The sequence below is a fragment of the Mixophyes fleayi genome, chromosome 11 (genome assembly GCF_038048845.1).
Source record: "Mixophyes fleayi isolate aMixFle1 chromosome 11, aMixFle1.hap1, whole genome shotgun sequence".
NCBI lineage: Eukaryota > Metazoa > Chordata > Amphibia > Anura > Limnodynastidae > Mixophyes > Mixophyes fleayi.
The window spans coordinates 29,948,070-29,969,950 of NC_134412.1; the positions used below are offsets into that span (position 1 = coordinate 29,948,070).

At 41.2% G+C, this 21,881-nt stretch overlaps 1 protein-coding gene across 14 annotated transcripts in view; it reads right to left on the reverse strand.

Annotated features, from left to right (window-relative positions):
* Positions 1-16,364: 16,364 nt before the first annotated feature.
* Positions 16,365-21,881, reverse strand: part of LOC142107631 (galactoside alpha-(1,2)-fucosyltransferase 2-like) — a 211,236-nt gene continuing 205,719 nt past the window's right edge. For all 14 annotated transcript variants that reach the window (XM_075191173.1, XM_075191169.1, XM_075191182.1 and 11 more), the window contains one exon: positions 16,365-21,671. In XM_075191173.1, the coding sequence (XP_075047274.1) occupies positions 20,533-21,671 (1,139 nt within the window). In that variant the 3' untranslated portion in view covers positions 16,365-20,532. The remainder of the gene's footprint in view (positions 21,672-21,881) is intronic.

The window sequence follows — 21,881 nt, forward strand, 5'->3', positions numbered from 1 at the left end:
ACTTCAGGTGTCAGAAGATGGCCTTAGTTTCCTCTAGAATACACACATTGTCCATCATAAACTCTTATTGATATTGTATAAGACATCCAGATATTGTTTTTTGCCAAATATGGTGTGATGAAATAAGAAGCTGTGTTTCGTGTGGTAAGACAATATCATGATTGTTATTCTAATGTGTAGGTGGATCATGGCTGGGAGGCGGGAGCCGCAAGTTCTCACTAAGGCCGATTGTGGCTGTAAGGCTGGCTAACTTGGTGATGAATAAAGATGTTGATAATAAAATTGAACTGCCCAATACCACTTGTTTTTGTTTATATTATGGTGGTGTAAATGACGAGAACGAGAGAGAGAACACCCAAGAAAAAAAACAAGGGAGAACGAGAGACCACAGACAATTAAAACACCCCTGTTCAGGAGTTTGCACTGCTTAGTCCTAAATACAATAAAACTGTATGGAACTTAGGTATAAGAGTCCACATCTATGGCTGTTTGTGTGCCACTAAAAGCGGTTTGACTGGACAGTTGGCAATTCCACAAGTGAGGACTAAGGCTAGGTACAAACTACAGGTTTTTCAGCAGAGAACCAGGCCAAACACCTGTAAACCGACTGTTCGCCCAGAGATTGTAGTAGTGTGTACACTTACACAATGACCGATAGTCATTCCAAAGAACCGATCGTCTGTTCAGGTGGTTGGTCGGTAAAAGTAATAACCTTGTTCCAACCGCCTTCCAATCCTGCAGTGTCTATACACTCACGATCATGAGCACAGTGGCCTAATGGTTAGCACTTCTGCCTCACAGCACTGGGGTCATGAGTTTGATTCCCGACCATGGCCTTATCTGTGTGGAGTTTGCATGTTCTCCATGTGTTTGTGGGGGTTTCCTCCGGGTGCTCCGGTTTCCTCCCACACTCCAAAAACATACTGGTAGGTTAATTGGTTGCTATCAAAATTGATCCTAGTCTCTCTCTCTCTGTCTGTCTGTCTGTGAGTGTGTGTCTATATTAGGGAATTTAGACTGTAAGCTCCAATGGGGCAGGGACTGATGTGAATGAGTTCTCTGTACAGCGCTGCAGAATTAGTGGCGCTATATAAATAAATGATGATGATGGAGTTTACAGAGCCATGATCTTTTTAGCCGATGCTGGCAATGAACATGTCCCAGTGAATAATTGCAGAGAGTGCTGTAGCTGGAAAAATGCGTCCGTATGTTCTGATACTGAATATTTTGTTTCAGAGTCACTGAAGCTAACGAAATTTGCAATGACATGGATAGCTATAACAAGTTGGTTAATCAGTGTGACAGGCATGAATGAATGGATGAATGAATACTGTAATTCTCTATACCACTACAGGGCCAGATTGTCACTCACCAGATCTCTGGACCTAGATCCAGGCCACTCACCTCTCTGCCGGCGCCTGTACAGCGCCGCGGCCGTCCACCATCTTGAGAGTACTTCTGCGCATGTGCAGACCGGAGGGAACTTTATAACCTTTCCTCACTCTGTATTGGTTGCCCGTTAGCTTTCCCCTATTTAAGGCACCTGTGACCTCTTCCTAATTGTCTGTTCTTGATCCTCACTTCCCTGTGGCAGCCATGATCTACTCTCCTGTGGTTCCTGTTCCTCTCAGCGTTTCTGCATCTCCAGACCTCTCATCTGCTGGCCGGAAAACTCACAGCCACTTCCGTGGTAAACCTGCCTCTCGCTGTTCATCACAGCACCTGCTACCTTTCACTTGCTGGCCGGATAACTCTCTGCCACGTCCATGGTATAGCTGCTTCTCGCTAACCACCACAGTACCTGCAACATATCACCTGTTGGCCGGATAATTCTCTGCCACATCCGTGGTAAATCTGCCTCTCGCTGATCATCACAGTACCTGCTCTCTCTTACCTGTTGGCCGGATAACTCTCTGCCACATCCGTGGTAAACTCCAGCCATCTGTTGAATATAACTACACCTCCTATTATCTCATCCACTGGCCGGATAATCATCGCCACCTCCGTGGTAAACTCCAGCCATCCGCTGAATATAACTATACCTCCTGTTATCTCTTCTACTGGCCAGATAATTATTGCCACCACTGTGGTAAATGCTTGCCGTTTATTAAACTTATCTGCATCTCGTATTTGCCAGATCTTATCTCTATGTCGGTGATATTAATCTCCTGTACGCCTCATCACGTGCCATTGTCCTGATTGTCCTATCCTCCTATTCCTCTGCTGTATTCCTTTGCTCTGCCGCACTCTCGAAGGCCGCGACCAGCGCAGTGGTGCCGTTAAAACCCAAACCCTCTTGCGGGGTCCCTGGAAAAGACCAACTGCTGCGTTAGACTCCGCGCCTCAAGGGTAGTGACAACTACTGGCAGAAGTCTGGGTCAAGAACCCAAGTGACCGTGACACAGATGAAGACCACAGATCTCAAGGTAAATCATGTATTGTGTGTCATGTATCGGCAGACTGATTAGAACTTCAGTCGTTTGTAAAATCGTTAGTGATAACAAATTTTTCGAAAGTTCTTTTAGTATGTTCCCAGTCTAAGTCTTCATATTTTAATTCTGTGAGTCAGTACTATTTTACAGCATTGATATGCGTATACTTGCTGCTTTTAACACACTTTTCTGGTCAAGAAAGTAGTATAACTTGTACGAATTGTTTAATAAAACCGGTAAATGTTTATAAATAACATTTTTATTAGGTAAGGGCACATTTTGAAATGTGTTTGTTTTTATATCATGTTTCTACAAACTTTTGTTGCTTTTATCAGACATCAGAATTTAATGCAACGGTATCTCATTCTTGGATAACAATAATAAAGTTTTAAGCCACATATAAAAAATTATTATTACTAGTGAAGTGGCGCAGTTGGCAGGTACATGTAACGGAGGGAGTTGGAGCTTCACCTCGGGCTACCACACAGATTGTTAATACAGACTGTTTGTAAGTAATAAGGTTGTAATGCCAGACTGTTCTAATTTCAAGTACATTAGTCTAGGGGGTTTCATGAGTAGATGTGTAACTGCTTATTTATAGATCTATCTCAGTACTCTCAGGAGAGATTACTTTTTTATGACCTACTGTTGTGTTTTTTACCCACTATGTACTCTATCTTCCCCTACCCTCTCTTTTTTTTGTACTCTTGTTTGAATTTCTTGCAAAACCTAATAAAATCTTTTTCAGTTTTAAAAAAGACAACAATTAATATTATACCTATAACTGAAAGGATTTATATGCAGCAGGTAAAGTTGAAAACAGGAAAAGGACATATAAAATACAAATTACAGTCTTTGTGGTGTCATTATGCCATACGCTAGTTTTGACTTAATAAAGGAGTAGTGGCTTAAATTGGACGTTGGTTGGAATGTTGACACAGTCATAATGTCGACATGTAAAATATGGACAGGGTTGTAAAGTCAACATTCAAAATGTTGAGATAAATAAACAGACATAAAACAATAAAAATGGCAATACACATAAAAATAACCAAAACAAACAACAACAACAAAAACACAAACACACACACAGTGTGCCTCCCTCCAAGACAGCTTAACCGACCCTAGTGCTGGCAACCAAGGCTGGTACTAGCAAAATTGGGGGGGACAAAGTGTGGGGTTCCCCCAATTTTACTATTACCAGCACTTAACTTTGCAAGCCTTGACAAATCCCCATCTTATATATGTGACTACTGTCGCAGAGAGTTTATTTGCACCAGGAGTTCTTAGGAGTTAGTATTGTTTCACACATGAGGGTTATTTATTTTGCCAAGTCAAGGATCCCTGGATTTATTACAGATGAAGAGTCTGGATCTAGGTGAGAGATAAAGAGAGCGAATGAGGGTAGTGTGGGGGATGGTTTATTTCAAATAAAATCATTTTTACACTTCTGTGTTTTAATTATATTTTTCCTTGGTGCACTACTGGTCCCAGCAGGCCCTCGGAGCCAAGGCATGATGGCACTTGTGGTTCCCTAAGTTCCAGCATGTCCTGGTAGCCATGAGTATGTTGGTGTTTGTAGTACTACACATACTAGCAAGCCCAAACACTTAAGGGCAGCCTGGGAATGCTGAGATCTGTAGTGCACTGTTACAAAACAGGGTCTCACTAGACTGAGGATGTTTTATTCATTACCCGTTTCTCACAGTTTAATGTACTTTTTAATACTTCACCCATTCTAAGTATATACACCAGACCATCAGTGTATTATGTGCATTGTTATTTTATGTTATTGGGTACATTTTGTCCTTGAACACAAAAAGAAAAAGGAATCCTGAGCTGGGCTGCACCACACCAAATAAACACAAATCGCAGTTGCAAAGCAGGGCCAATTACTAGTCCCTAATCAAAAACCACCAAAGAACAAAAAGAAAAAGCAACGCTGAATTGTGATATATAGGTGTGGTCTTAACTAGAAACATCAAAGGGAATCATGACAAGATACATAAAACCAGAGATAGTAGTATATAAAAAAAAATATATCTTTAATATCTCAAATATAATACATAGGCCTCATAAATTGGTAATTGAAACTAAACGTTTAAAAAACACTGGGACTAAAATCTGTATAAATTAGGGATGTGCACGGGCGACTTTTGAGGTCTCGTGTTTTCTGTTTTGGATCCGGATTTTCTCGATGTTTTGGGTTCGGATTTGTTTCGCAAAACACCTGCCGAAAGGTTTTGGTTCGGATTTAAGGTTTTGGATTCGGATTTTTTTTTGAAAAAAGCATAAAAAGTTAAAAAATCAATTTTTTGGGCTTATTTTCACTCCTACGCTATTATTGACCTCAATAACATTCAATAACAAGCATTTCCACTAATTTACCGTGTATTCTGAACACCTGACAATATAGTTCTTAGTCCAAAACGTTGCAACGAGCTATCTTTCTGGACTGCGTAGTGGAGTGGTCCCCACAATATAATAAGAAAACCATCAACTGGTCTTAATCGCACCAAAACATGTACCTGGACTGCGTAGAGGAGTGGGTCACCACAATATAAATTAAAAACCCTGAACTTGTATGATTCGCACCAATAATGTACCTGGACTGCGTAGAGGAGTGGGTCACCACAATATATATAATAAGAAAACCATCAACTGGTATGAATCGCACCGAAAAAATTTACCTGGACTGCGTAGAGGAGTGGGTCACCACAATATAAATTAAAAACCCTGAACTTGTATGATTCGCACAAATAATGTACCTGGACTGCGTAGAGGAGTGGGTCACCACAATATAAATTAAAAACCCTGAACTTGTATGATTCGCTCCAATAATGTACCTGGACTGCGTAGAGGAGTGGGTCACCACAATATAAATTAAAAACCCTGAACTTGTATGATTCGCTCCAATAATGTACCTGGACTGCGTAGAGGAGTGGGTCACCACAATATAAATTAAAAACCCTGAACTTGTATGATTCGCTCCAATAATGTACCTGGACTGCGTAGAGGAGTGGGTCACCACAATATAAATTAAAAACCCTGAACTTGTATGATTCGCTCCAATAATGTACCTGGACTGCGTAGAGGAGTGGGTCACCACAATATAAATTAAAAACCCTGAACTTGTATGATTCGCACAAATAATGTACCTGGACTGCGTGGAGGATTGGGTCACCACAATATATATAATAAGAAAACCATCAACTTGTATGATTTGCACCAATAATGTACCTGGACTGCATGGAGGAGTGGGTCACCACAATATATATAATAAGAAAACCATCAACTTGTATGATTCGCACCAATAATGTACCTGGACTGCGTAGAGGAGTGGGTCACCACAATATAAATTAAAAACCCTGAACGTGTATGATTCGCTCCAATAATGTACCTGGACTGCGTAGAGGAGTGGGTCACCACAATATAAATTAAAAACCCTGAACTTGTATGATTCGCTCCAATAATGTACCTGGACTGCGTAGAGGAGTGGGTCACCACAATATAAATTAAAAACCCTGAACTTGTATGATTCGCACCAATAATGTACCTGGACTGCGTAGAGGAGTGGGTCACCACAATATATATAATAAGAAAACCATCAACTTGTATGATTCGCACCAATAATGTACCTGGACTGCGTAGAGGAGTGGGTCACCACAATATAAATTAAAAACCCTGAACTTGTATGATTCGCTCCAATAATGTACCTGGACTGCGTAGAGGAGTGGGTCACCACAATATAAATTAAAAACCCTGAACTTGTATGATTCGCACCAATAATGTACCTGGACTGCGTGGAGGATTGGGTCACCACAATATATATAATAAGAAAACCATCAACTTGTATGATTCGCACCAATAATGTACCTGGACTGCGTGGAGGATTGGGTCACCACAATATATATAATAAGAAAACCATCAACTTGTATGATTCGCACCAATAATGTACCTGGACTGCGTAGAGGAGTGGGTCACCACAATATTATTAAAAAACCCTACACGGGTCTGAATTCCACCCAAAAAGTTTATGGACTGCGTAGTGTAGTGTTCCCCACAATATTATTTAAAATTTTTGCAGCAACAGTCAACGTTGTTTAATATCTGATACACCTCTATCTGGACTGCATAGTGGAGTGGCCCGGTACCCAATTTGGTACCGGGGCCACAATACCTCCTCCAAACATGGTACAGACCATACGTCATTGAGATCCCATCAAGTATGTTAAAGACAGACAGGGTCGAAGTGTTATTGGTTGACTTTGTAAACCAAAAAACTGTCCCTGTTGCACATAGTCGTGCAATGAAGACTGACTTTTTCATTTAAAGGCACCATCTTTCAAGTGTAGTGTTTGTAAGTCATATTATACTTTTGGTAAAATTGGTTTATTTTGTTCCTCTTTATGGTAACTACTAATAGAATTAAAGTATTAAATAGAAGCGGAAGTTCCTCTTTATGGGAATTAGTAATAGAATTAAAGTATTAAATAGAATTAAAGTATTAAATAGAGTGGTATAGAGTGGTAGTGTGGTATAGAGTGGTCCCCACAATATAATAATAAAACCCTCAACTGGTCTGAATTCCACCAAACAAGTATCTAGACTGCGTAGAGGGGTGGCCCCGGTACCCAATTTGATACCGGGGCCACAATAAAATAAATACACCCTCAACTGGTCTGAATTCCACCAAACAAGTATCTGGACTGCATAGAGCACTGGCCACCACAATATAATATATAGAAAACCTTCAACAGGTCAGAATTACACCCAAAAATAGTATCTGGACTGCGTAGAGTAGTGGGCACTGGGCACCACAATAAAAAATATATAGAAAACCTTCAATAGGTCTGAATTAAACCCAAAAATAGTATCTGGACTGCATAGAGGACAGGCCACTGGCCACCACAATATAATATATAGAAAACCTTCAACAGGTCAGAATTACACCCAAAAATAGTATCTGGACTGCGTAGAGTAGTGGGCACTGGGCACCACAATAAAAAATATATAGAAAACCTTCAAGAGGTCTGAATTAAACCCAAAAATAGTATCTGGACTGCATAGAGGACTGGCCACTGGCCACCACAATATAATATATAGAAAACCTTCAACAGGTCAGAATTACACCCAAAAATAGTATCTGGACTGCGTAGAGTAGTGGGCACTGGGCACCACAATAAAATATATAAAAAAAACCTTCAACAGGTCTGTATTACACTGCACATACGGCTGCTCCTCCATCCTCTCCATCATATACATGTTGGAGTTTCAGCATGTGAAAATCTCTTGTTTTTGATAATGTCAGTGCATTTTGAATATTTTTCAATTTGCCCCACACCACTGAATGTACTTTATCTATGATACGCATCTATCTATCTTGACTGCGTAGTGTGGTGGCCCCAGTACACAATTTGGTACCGAGGCCACAATATAATTAAAAAACCCTCCACGGGTCAGAATTCCACCAAAAAAGGGTATGGACTGCGTAGTGTGGTGTGCCCGGAACACAATTATTTACAGCGCCAACAATATAATTAAAAAATTGGGCATCAACTGTCACCGTTGTTTAATATCTGATACACCTAAATATGGACTGCACAGTGGAGTGGCCGCGGTAGTAAATTTGGTGCCGGGGCCACAATACCTCCTCCAACTTCCAAGTGTAGTGTTTATAAAGACAGACAGCGTCGAAGTGTTATTAGTTGACTTTCTTAACCCTAAAATTGTCCCTGTTGCAAATATTCGTGTAATGGACAGTTACTTTTTCATTGTAAGACTCAAGCTTTCAAGTGTAGTGTTTATAAAATATAAACAACAATACAGTAGTTTTAGAGCACGTCAATACCTCTTGTTTTAAATTATGACAGGGCATTTTACTTTTGGTTTAATTTCTTGAATTTGTTTAAATTTGGTTTTACTTTTTGAACATGGCAAACGACTGTTGATTGGTCATATAATGCAAAAAAAAAAGTTCCAAGATGGAATTGTCCTTGGGCCCTCACACCCACCCTTATGTTGTTGAAATAGGACATGCACACTTTAACAAACCAATCATTTCAGCGACAGGGCCTACCAAACAACTTTGGCTGAAATGATTGGTTTGTTTGGGCCCCCACACCAAAAAAGCTATTCATCTCTCCCTGTACAGACTAAACAGGCTCTACTGAGGCAAGATGTCGTCCTCATCCTCAACCTCTGATTCCTCTCCCCCTACAGTGTGTACTTCCTCCTCATCACACATTATCAATTCGTCCCCGCTGGACTCCACAACCACAGGTCCCTCTGTAGTATCTGGAGGGCAGTGCTGTACTTCATTGAGGAATTGATTATTCATTTTTATAAACATCATTTTTTCAACGTTATGAGGAAGCAACCTCCTTCGCCGCTCACTGACCAGGTTCCCTGCTGCACTAAAAACTCTTTCCGAGTACACACTGGAGGGGGGACAACTCAGGTAAAATAGAGCCAGTTTGTACAGGGGCTTCCAAACTGCCTTTTTTTCCTGCCAGTAACAATATGGACTGTCTGACATGTCTACTTGGATGGTGTCAGCAAAGTAATCATCCACAATTTTTTCTATTGTGACAGCATCCAATGCAGCGAGAGTAGACATGTCTGCAATGGTTGGCAGGTCCTTCAGTCCGGACCAGAAGTTATCAGCATCCCCGCCAGCGCCTCTTTTGGGAAAACTGAGCTTTTTCCTCGCAGCCATAGATGTGGAAGAAAATGAGGGTGGAGCTGTTGGCATGTCACGGTCCTCTTCAGAGGACAATCTCCTGACCAGCAGGTCTTTGCACCGCTGTAGACTTGTGTCCGCCGGAAACAGACACACAACATACGCTTTAAACCGAGGATCGAGCACGGTGGCCAGAATGTATTCCTCTGACTTTAAAAGAGTGACCACCCTCTGATCCTGGCAAAGCGTACGAAGGGCTACATCCACAAGAGCTACATGCTTGGTGTAATCGCAATGGCTTACCAGCTCCTCCCTCACTTTCTCCAGCTGCTTCTGCAACAGCCTGATCAGGGGAATGACCTGACTCAAGCTGGCAGTGTCGGAACTGACTTCTCGTGTGGCAAGTTCAAATGGCTGCAGAACCTTGCACAACACGGAAATCAGTCTCCACTGCGCTTGACTGAGGCGCATCCCCACTCCTTTGCCTATGTCGTAGGTGGCTGTGTAGGCCTGAATGGCCTTTTGCTGCTCCTCCATCCTCTGCAGCATATAGAGGGTGGAGTTCCAGCGCGTCACAACCTCTTGTTTGAGGTGATGGCAGGGCAGGTTCATGCTTTTTTGATGTGCCTCTAGTCTGCGGTAGGCACTGGCTGAATGCCGAAAGTGTCCAGCAATTTTGCGCGCCACCGCAAGCATCTCCTGCACACCCCTATCACTCTTGAGGTAATGCTGCACCACCAAATTAATGGTGTGGGCAAAACATGGGACGTGCTGGAAATTGCCCATATTTAATGCCCACACAATGTTACTGGCATTGTCTGACACCACAAATCCCCATGAGAGTCTAAGTGGGGTAAGCCACTGGGAGATAATTTCCCTCCGTTTCTCTAATATGTTGTCAGCGTTGTGCCTCTTATTAAAGCCTGTAATACACAATGTTGCCTGCCTTTGCACGAGCAGCCATTTTGTAGATGCTGCTACTGATGCAGCTGTTGCTGTTGCTGCGGAAGGGGATGCATCTACCCAGTGAGCTGTCACAGTCATATAGTCCTTAGTTTGCCCAGAACCACTTGTCCACATGTCCGTGGTTAAGTGGAAAGTGGGTACAACCGCATTTTTTAGAGCACTGAGGACACTTGATCGTACTTCTCTGTACATTTTTGGTATCGCCTGCCTAGTGAAGTGGAATCTCGACGGGATTTGGTACCGGGGACACAATACCTCCATCAACCCTCTAAATCCCACTCCACTGATGGCGGACACCGGGCGCACGTCTAACACCAACATTGCAGTTACAGCCGCAGTTATACGCTTTGCAATAGGGTGACTACTATCGTATTTTGTGGTCATTGCAAACGACTGTTGGACGGTCAATTGTTTTGTGAAAGACTTAGCGGTCTTACGACTTCCCCTCTGGGAAGATGACCGACTAACAGCAGCAACAGCAGCAGTGGCAGTAGTAGGCGTACCGCTGCAGGATTCCTCGGATGAATCCCGTATTGAGGAGGACTCAGTCTGGCTGCTGACTTGGGCTGCAGGACTGAATCTGATGGAGATTGTGGAGGAAGTTGACGAGGAGGGTGTTGCTGGTGTGTATCCAACTGGACCACGGGATTTAGGTGTCCCTGTACCGATGACGGTCCTAGCCCCAGTTCCTGAACTAACCACTGAACTATGAAGGTTATTTAGGTGACGTATAAGGGAGGATGTTCCTAGGTGGGCAAGATCCTTACCCCTACTTATTTGAGCTTTACATAAGCTACATATGGCCATACATTGGTTGTCTGGATTTGGATAAAAAAACTCCAGACCGAAGAGGTGCATTTTTTGGTCTTCTGACCAGGCATGACGATGGGCTTTTTCATCCCATGGACATCAGTTGTTTCCCCCCCTGGTGCCTCTTTTACAATAACCGCATCACCATCCTCATCATCAAGTTCCTCCACAGCGCCAGCTACATCATCAATAGGCTCCTCCCGAGCCACCTCTTCCCGTACAGTGATGGGAAGGTCAGGCTTGACAACCACCAACACCCTTGGATTCGCCTTGAGGATTTGTGATAATTTCTCTTTAGAAGGCAGAGTTGTTTGCTGTTTTGTTGCTGACAGCATAACTCTCTTCAATTTTTGGAGGGGGGGAGGAGGAGGAGGGATAAGATCCGTGGGTGAAGCTGAACCACTAGTCATGAACACGGGCCAGGGCCTAAGCTGTTCCTTGCCACTCCGTGTCGTAAATGGCATATTGGCAACTTTACGTTTCTCCTCAGATGATTTTAAGTTTCTCTTTTTGCTACTTTTTCTTAACTTGGGCTTTTTGGATTTTACATGCCCGGTACTACGAGATTGGGCATCGGCTTGGAAGACGAAGTTGATGGCATTTCATCGTCTATGTCATGACTAGTGGCAGCAGCTTCAGCATTAGGAGGAAGTGGGTCTTGATCTTTCCCTACTTTATCCTCCAAATTTTTGGTCTCCATTATATGTAGCACAAGATACTGCAGAATGTGTGAACTTGGTAATATTGCAGTACCAATGGACTTATACTGCTGGATTGGTTTTGCAAATTTGGTTATAATTACTTTTTTTTTTAATTTTTAATTTTAATATTTTTTATAACTTTTTTTTTATTTTTTAAAAACTTGGGAATAATGGGGAAATAACTATGCCCTTAGAAGCACAGAGCACAGGACACAGCACCACTGGACTGAACAGGACACAGCACAGGACCCAGCAGCACTACGGAACTCAGCAGGACAGAGCACAGGACACAGCACCACTGGACTGAGCACAGCACAGCACAGCACTGAACTGAACTGCATGAGATATAGCAGGACAGAGGACCACCTAACACACCCTCCCTCTACCCTGATCAATGCCCGAGTGAAGATGGCAGCGACTAGCGGGGAATTTATAGGATCCGAGTATCGCGAGATCCGACAACGGGATTATGAGTCAGAGCCTCAGTTTCAGATTTGAATTTGACGCCAATAACCGGATCTGTCTCGGATCCGACTCGGATTGGCAACGTTCGGGTGGGCTCGGATTTCATAAATCCGAATGCGCTCATCTCTAGTATAAATGAAATCTCAAATAGTGTCTATAAATGGACTAAATTGATGAGTATGTCCATTTAACTAGTAAATATATGGTAGTTACTATAAAGATGTAGTCACAATAAAAATAACAATAAAATCCCTCCAAGATATCCAGCAAAGCGGCCCATAAGTTGGAAGATATACAGCAATCAAAGTAATGCTGGTATATTAATGGGATTCCACGTCCAGATCCTGATGGAATGTCACTGGCAAAAGACTTGCATAGGAAATAAATGATATAACTCACTTAATTGTCTCAGTGGTTCCAATGCTTCAGCTCCCAGCTTATGACTCCGTCCAGGTGCTCTGTACACAACCGTCGGAGAACATTACCCAAAAGCACATCAGTATGTTTCCTCGCCATCAGGGACGTTAGTATTAGCAAAGGTGAGTAGGTCTTCACATGTAAAAAATTGTAGAGATTGAGCTAAGCATTAGTAGCAAGTTCCAATTAAATCAATTAGGGCACATAAATCCTGGAGGGGGAAAAAACTAGTGCCAGTGTAAATATAAAACGAGTCCAATATCAGATAACTGCAACAGAGATCCCAGTGTAAAAAACCTGACACATTTCATCTGTTGAACCCAGACTTTATTAAAAATTCTATCTATTGTTATGAGGTGTGGCTTAGAACTGGTTTATAATCAAAATAATGTCTGAGTGACTGTTAACATAGCTACCTCACAGCCTAAGTTAATTAGCTAGATCAACAGGTGATCTAAGATGTAATTAGGTTAGAACTTCTTGATGATATGTAATGTGCCTCCAGAGTAATATACTGGCTGAAGTAGCATTGGGAAATGTATTAAGATGTATCAATATAAATGTTATTGTGTCAAAATGTATCACAGACTCAGATTGTGTGATGCTGCAGATATAATGTGGCTAATGTCTTAATGTTTCATGCAAGCATGAAGTGTCATTCCCTGATGTAATATTGTAACCCTCTGTTTAGTGTATCCAGCCAAATAGCTAATTCAGTCAAGCCATTCCATTGTACAATCAAGGTAACAGAGACAGTATGTCTAATGGTTAAATAATTTAAGTGTCCACTAATAGACCCCTGCTGAAAGAGTGAGTATTGAGACATTTGACCCTACTCCCTGTGTAAACAGCCAGGAATATAAGGAGAGCAGAAGGCCAATAGAGACTATTCTAGCTTGGAGGATCCTGGTGTACAAGACATCAGCAAAAAGGACTCTGGGCCAGGCACTGCAGTGCTACCAGAGGAAACCCTACCAGGACAGGGCCTGTGTGAGCCAGTAGCTCAGGCTGGGGGGATACAGGACTGTCTAGTTAAATGGTAGTGGTAATACTGTGGGAGGATATGATTCTGAAAGATACTGAGATTTTTACTTTGGGTACACGCTACCATTTGCCCTGTACTTTGTCAAAGTCTTATGACATTGTACTGTTAAAAAAAAGCCTTACTTTGAATATAATCTGGTCTGCCCAAGTGAGTTGAATCCCACGGACGGTAACAACAATCCCAGTTTTGGGTGATTTCCTCGCATGCACCAGGGACAAAATGAATTTATGCATTTAATTTATCATTATTACCCCACACTCACTGCCTCAGTAGTCCTAGTGCTATCAGCACAGGGCTGGTTAAACCTTTTGAAGATCTCCTTAGGGAATCCAGCCTGGGATTGGTTTGGTATGGGGACCCAACGCTGCGGGTTTCCATGCTATAGTACCACCAGTCTGGGCTGGCAAATCCTAGTGCTGACAATAGTAAAGACCAGAGAGACCCCACACTTTGTCACCCCAATTTTGCTAGTTCCAGCCTAGGCTGGCAGCACTAGGGTTGGTTAAGCTGTTTGGGAGGGGGCACGTACATGTATTGCCGTTTTTAGTGTTTATGTTGACATTTTGAATGTCGACTATACACCCTGTCCACATTTTATATGTCAATATTTTAACTGTGTCGTCATTTCATATGCAACTCGCTTAAATTTCATCTATACAAGTAGTTGCAGACTCAACCAATTGGACAAAATATACAGATTACAGATAGTGTTCAAAACAAGCCTTAAATCAAAAGCTTTATAGAAATGAAGGTTCTTTTAATTGCATAAACTATACGATTGGTTCTAATATTTCTCAAATCAATGTGTTGAGTTTGAAGCCTGTGCCACATGCCAATTCCCAAAAAATGTTGAAACATCAGCTGTGCAGTGTCTAATAAATACTTCAGTGCCCGGTGGGGACATCTCAGTTGTTTAAAAATGTATCCAGTTAATTAGTCCACGGTGCTGTTTGTGCACTTTAAAGAACATACAGCTTGCAGAACAAGCTATTGTGTAGCATAATTACATAAAAACATGATCAGTAGATAACAGCACATGGAAAAAAACAAAATAGTTGCTCAACTCCAGTAAGTGTATATGCAACATTTCCCTTAATGGAGCCACTCTTCATAATCGGTACAGGATTCTATTCGGGCAACTTGACACCCCACCCTAAAACAGACATTTATGATGCTCTGCACTCAGGAAAGAGTGCCATAAGAAATCAACAGCAACTCGACACAATTTGAGTCCTTACAGGATTTTTTTATATTTTACCTGTAAAGGCTTGAAAGGGGTCCGATGATTGTTGATCTACCAATCTATGACGCTTTGAGATATTTAATAAAGAGGGTTTTAACTGTAATCGTCCTGATGTTGGTAACTTAATGTGTGGAGCTGACTATGGTTTTCCTATGATTCATTTCACAGTCTGAACATTTCTTTTTCTTTTAAATTAAGTTATTCTATCGAAGTGCAAAATTCTGGAGAAAACCCACAAATCACCAAATCTGTACAGCTAGGACATTCATACTCGGGGGTAAATGTATGAAGCTCCGGGTTCTTCAACACCCAGGAGTTTCCCTTTACAAGGCAGCGCCACTTCAAATTTTAAGCGCTGAAGACGCCGAACTCGCGGGTGTTGAAGAACCCGGAGCTTCATACATTTACCCCTCGGTGTTAAAAAGGTGTAAATAAAATATTTCACCTGCTAATCATCTATAAGATTTGGGGAGTTTCCGCCCAGTTGCATTAAAGGTCAAATATCCCTGTCCATAGGAACAGGTAGGGAAAACAAAGTTATTGAGAGTTATTCACAAACATCTCACGTGAAAATCAGCACCTTCATCATCAAACACCATTTATTTATATAGCGCCACTGATTTCACAGCGCTGTACAGAAAACTCATTCACATCAGTCCCTGTCCCATTGGAGCTTACAGTCTAAATTTCCTTACATACACACATAGACAGAGAGGGAGAGAGAGAGACTAGGGTCAATTTTGATAGCAACCAATTAACCTACCAGTATGTTCTTGGAGTGTGGGAGGAAACCGGAGCACCCAGAGGAAACCCACGCAAACACAGGGAGAACATACAAACTCCACACAGATAAGACCATGGTCGGGCATCAAACTCATGACCCCAGCGCTGTGAGACAGAAGTGCTAACCACTAAGCCACCATGCTGCCCATAACCAAGTTAGTAATTATTACTCACCAGTCTCTTTATCAAAGGCAGCTTTGTTTTTTACCCAGCGATGGGGCTTCAACCCTGTCTATCAAGTGGTTACCACTAGAGATAGAGCTACTATTGCCTGAGGTAGGCCCCGCTGGCAGAGCATGGGGTAGCAAATTTAACAAGGAACGAAACCCCAATGAAGTTAGAGGCACATAGGAACAGAGAAAGGAAACATGAAGGGTAACATGGAAGATATATGGGAGATATTTTAGAAAGTTTTATTATAATGTTATGCCTATATGAGGAAAAATGGAAATACACAAAGGAGACATGAGGGAGAGGTTGGGGAACACACAGAGGAAATGTAATTGGACAAGTGAGGGACACAGACAAGATAGCCTTGCATCCTTTGATATGTTTTATAGTATACTATATAGTGTTAAAATGCATCTAACTTTAATTTCACACTATCAGTATCCCTAAGCCTTTGGGGGGCCTAGGCGACCCCCAGCCCCGGCCGTTCATTTTAGTTCCATAACAGCACTTCTAACTTTCCACTTCACCCACTGTGCCAGTCAACCAACTGAGATTATGACAGTCAATGCGGAGAACGCATAAAGGCAAAACCTTCTTCTGGAAAGCAGATTAGGTATCAAAAATGCAATAAACACAAATACACGTTGGATTTAAATGTATGCATTTAACATTTTTATTTAGTGTAATGGTTTTCTATCCTGGAAGCTACATAATGCCTATAAATACCTGCATTTTACATGCCGAACAACATGTAACTGGACAAAATAGATCATACATGGATTCCCTTTTACCCCATTATAATTTAAAATGACAAACGCATACTTTTACTTTCAAACACAAAGTTCCCTGACTTAAAATTTCACAATCATGTTATTTGTGCAAACAAACGGAATTAAAGCACATAAAGAAGGATTTTTTTTCCTAACTATATTATGCCATCTGCGCCAGTTCAAGCAAGTTAGCATGGTATGCTAAGTGCTCATACACACAGGTTGTTATCTCATACATGCCTACTTTAAATGACTACCTTGCAGGCGAATCGTAGAATCACAGCATTTTGGGCCCCCACCCCATGACAAAATGACACAATTGCATCATTTTGCTGAGGGGGCGGTGCCAAAATGTCATGATTCACGGCAAATCGCAGCATCTAGGCCCCCCTCCTGCCAGACACAGGAGAATGGTCTGCTGTCCCGAAAGTCCTACCCGGAATTCGCCAGACATTCTACGAGAGTGGGCAAGTACGGTTTATCTTATGTGTTCAATGTGCATTCTTAAAGCTTATTAAAACATGCTTTTGCTTTCTTATGGTCAAACAAATAATGAAATCAATCGGACCTGTGCGCTTACAAACTTTTCGTTTGTGTGCGTTGTGATGTTGCCCACAACGGTCACAAGTGCTAATGGTCAATAAAACATAATAGTGTTCAGTATGGGCACTTATTAAGTACACAGTACTCTCTGATGCAGGGAAGATGCGAGAACACATTTGTGGCGCGCTGTTAAAGCGCCAGAAGTAAAAGATTTTGTCTACGCTTTTAACAAGCATTGTATTTCAATGATCGAGTGTACAAGCACTTAGAAACTTGCTAAAGCCCTGTACTGTAGGTGCATTTTAGCTCTGCAGCATTGGCCATGTCATACAGTAGTAGACCTGCACACTGCTACATACAAAACTGAACAAGCCTTTTCAGGAAGGAAATGTTTACTGTATGTGTCTAAAATTGTCAAGGCACTTATTAGAATCTGCACAACAATAGACCAGCAACAAACGTCAGTTTCCATGCTATTGGTGACTTGTTTTCATAAATAATTTAGGAAAAACATTGAAGGGATGTTTATTTATTACTGGACATGCAGGAAATAACATTTTTGTTTATAAACCACGGATTTGTAATAGTTGCACACTTTGTTGGCTATTTACAAAGCTTTTTCCACGTGGTTTAGGCATTTTTAAGTAAAATGGTAATTTAATAAAGCCTAAGCGCAGGAGGTATTGGAGATATCTCTAGTCAATGGGGACTGCGGTGTGAACAATTTTCAGAGCTTGACCCAGAAAGCCATTGAATCCTATGGAGAGAGCACTGCAGAAGAGGGATATTAAGTATCCTTACATGCTCAGTAAAGACTCCAGGGAGTATATTTACTAAACTGCAGGTTTGAAAAGGTGGAGATGTTGCCTATAGCAACCAATCAGATTCTAGCTGTCATTTTGTAGAATGTACTAAATAAATGATAACTGGAATCTGATTGGTTGCTATAGGCAACATCTCCACCTTTTCAAACCTGCAGTTTAGTAAATATCCCCCCAAGTCAGAACACAGAGTTTTCATTAGAGAAGAATCATTACCGAGACAGCCTCCTATCTAATGCCCTGTACTGACGTGACTTTCATAGTAAATTATCCCGAGAAGTCCTCTGCCATTGTTGCAATGACAGATGATACTTAAGTGGGACCCCTTTTTGTCACAGCAGAACATAAAAAAAACACAAAAACAAATATAAAACATACACAAACAAAACAAAAGCAGCAGATTCAGATCAGTGAAAATCACATTATTATTATTATTCAAAGTAGATTCTATGGCAGGCTTGGATTTCCTGTGGCTCTCCAGCTGAACTGTTGTGGAACTACACATTCCAGCATACCTTACAAAATACAAAGTTTAATAAAGGCATGCTAAGACTTGTAGTTCCACAGAAGCTTGAGAGCTACATGCTAGCTTTTCATTGCTAGGAGTGCAAAACATGGTCAAAGCTGGATGAAATGTAAAGAAATATACATTATCTAAAGGGGAAAAAAATGTATAGCAATAGCAAACAATGCAAGTTTTACTTTTATTAATGCTATTCAATCTCAAAGAAGACTTTTAGACTATGGCTATGCAACAGTAGGTACATATTCCATTCAATCCGCTTGAAAAAGTGAGTTTGAGGTTACTACACTTGTAAGACATTCCAACTGATTGTATGTCAAAAATCACCCATGCTGCTTGGCTCCAAGAGAGAAAACTCAAGATCAACAATACGTATTTTTAGGGGGCGATTTAAAACAAGGCAATGTGCTGCCGGACATCACAGCACATTTCGGCCACTACAGTACCCCCAACATCACAGATTTTTCTGCGCATCCCTATGGGGTGTGATGAAAGATCTGCAATGCCACACAGTGCCCTCGCGACCATTACGGAGGCACATGGCTTTTCATTGAATCGGCCCCTTAAAGGGTCCTGCCAGATAATCAAACTTTGCAATTAATTAACTAGAAAAAAAAAAGTGCATAATTTTAAATGTATTATTCGTTACCATTTTGCTAGAATTCCTATCCTTAGTAGTATCCTTTTGCTGTTCAAAAACCACTACACCTTCCAGGTCTGGGCATCACACATAGACAGCACAGATTTCTTTTTCAAACTTTTTGTGTTGCTGTAGCAATTTTTCGGAACTCTATTTCCCCCTTTTTTTTTTGCTGTGGCATCAGGAAACCTACTTTACTTTAATCTCTAAAACGCTAGTAAAATGCATTAATTATGCGGCCTTACATGCTATTTTAGATTGGACAGTTAAAATTATGCATCATGAAATAAATTGCACCTAATTTGCATTTCATACAATGTTTCTATAAACAGTTGTATGGCAAGTTTTCTTCATTTTTCCTTTTGGATGAACACCTGGATTACCTGGAGAGGGGAAGGGTGGGGGGTCACCCTTCTTCAATGTTGAGCCAATTTAAAGTGTCATAAGGTTTTGCCAGACTTTGATATACTAATAGAATCTTTGTTTCTTTTTTTGGAACAAACCACCAATACACCTTGAAAGCCATTAATGTAGATGTCCGTCTTCAAACGACTCATTTATTGGCTTGTTCGTACCCCCGTGCAACTTTTACTAACTGCATTGCTTTTACTTTGTTTTGTACTTTTTATCCATGTCCTAATATTATATAGTGAAGTTGTTTATTTTCATTGCCATGTTTTATGACAGTTCTGCTCTGCTCCCCGCATTAGATAAAGCAGCTTTGTGTTATAGAATCAGGTTGTATATTTTTGTTTGCCCCGGAATATAAGCCAGTGATAGACAACCTGATACAGTTCAGAGGTCACACGAGCAAGTTTCTAACCTTCAATAGGGCCGCACTTCACCCTTAATCTCAATAAGTTAAAACAATACATTTAATCAAAGAAAGACACCTATCTGCAATAACAGATCACCACGCCTTTTAAACAAGTTTTACAAGTTATAACAAATAAAACTGACAAAGCAGAAAGGGAGCCACAGGCGAAGGCGTGGAGGGTCACAATTTACCCACGACTGCTATAAATGCAAGTCTAAACAGTACAGAAGATTGCCAGGAAGATAAGGCAATGCATTTAATACAAGATGCAGAACAGTGTACAAGCCAGGAAATAAATGAAAATGTAAAGCCCCTCCCTGTAAAGCTTCCAATGCCTGAGCTACTCTCAATAAAACCTATGCATCAAGTCATGCCTTCCCAGAGCAAATGTGGCAATGTGCCACAGACCGTATAAGAATAAAAGCAACTGCTTTTGGAACATGGTTTTTTTCTGGAGCATCAGGGTACAGTTTAGCAGAAAGCTCAAATAAATAGTCATACAAACATTTAAAAAAGAAAAAAAAAGAAAGAAAAAACCCAGCAGGATTTATCGGAGTATTGTATAACATCATTAAAATCCATCAATGTATAAATGGTTATAGTATCTTTTTCTCCTGGATAAATATGGCAGTATGTGAGGTTAACATTTCTTTGCACATCCACGTGTGTGGCATAGGCAGCTTTTGGCTTTTATATCAGTCTTTTATTGCCTGAGAGGTGAAAGATCAGCAGCAATTCCTATCCACTCTGGCAAGAAAGCGGCATCGTAACGGAAAAGTTTCAAGAATTCCGATTCTGGCAATGTGAAGTTTGTTAGGTAAATAGTCTCCCCTCCCACCAGATAACTTGCCCAGAAACCAAATGTTCCAATGGTCATTATTGTGTGATTACAGCCAACCAGAAGTGCAAAGTCCTTGCCAGGAGTGGATTCATTGCCATCCCCTGAGAAGAAGACATCTCCCTTGGAATTGTCAATGTTCTCTTTACACCAGTCCATCCCATTGCTGGTCACCACAAATACAGGCTCTTCATATTTCTTACGGAAATAATTCATAGCCTTCTCCAAGTAACCTTTGTCTGCCACCACACCCTTCCAAACATTTGGCATGACATTCACATAGTCCCCTCTCCGGACGTGGACACCAATGTAGGTTACTTTTTTCCGGGAACCTTTTAATCCCTGTAAAACTTGGTTGGCTTCATTTTTAAGGTAGTCATGGACTGTAAATTCCCTGCGGATTTCATCACGGAGATGATGAAAAAACGTCCATGAACAAGGAAAGCCCGTGAGCTTCACGAAACTGCCTTGAATGTGATTATATTCCTCCGACATCCAGTCGTGTATCCAGCACTCTTGAAATGGGACACTGCCGGCAACATTGTTATGTAAAACTGGCAGAGTGATCTTAAATATTGGTGCTAAATAATTATGCATATCGGCAAGTATGAAGGCTTGTCGTCCATTTGCTTTGGCCAAGGCATATAATGCAGCATATTCACCCATGTGATTGCCCAATCTCCCATCGGGTTTTATCGTCCAAATTCCTGAATTTTTGCATTTGGTCACTATATCATTAGTGCTGGATTCAGAGAGATCCCTGTCTTGTTCAGTAGGCGGGTTGTCTTTTTCAGGACATATTAACGAGAGAGGGATGGTGGCAGAAAAAGTCAAAAATTGTATATGGAGCTGCAATCGGTACAATACAGAGAAAATGATGACGGACACAAAGATACATCCCAACAGAACCATTTTCTTTTTTTTGTTGGGCAACTCCATCTTTACTTGGTGACTTTTGGGTATGTTGGATGGTAAGATAGGCTCATCCATAGAACATCTAATGCCTGTCAGGGAAGAGAAAGAAAATGTAAGAATGCCATACGATGTCTTTTCACATATGTTTGAGCATGCTACAAACAATAGAGAAAAATCCCCCAGTACACTACTATGAAGTAGTAAAAAAGACGCTTTTCTACTTGTACATAAAAATGTAGAATTCTCAGTTACACACATTTGCAAATACATGATAAGCCACCTGCCCCATCAAGGCGCTG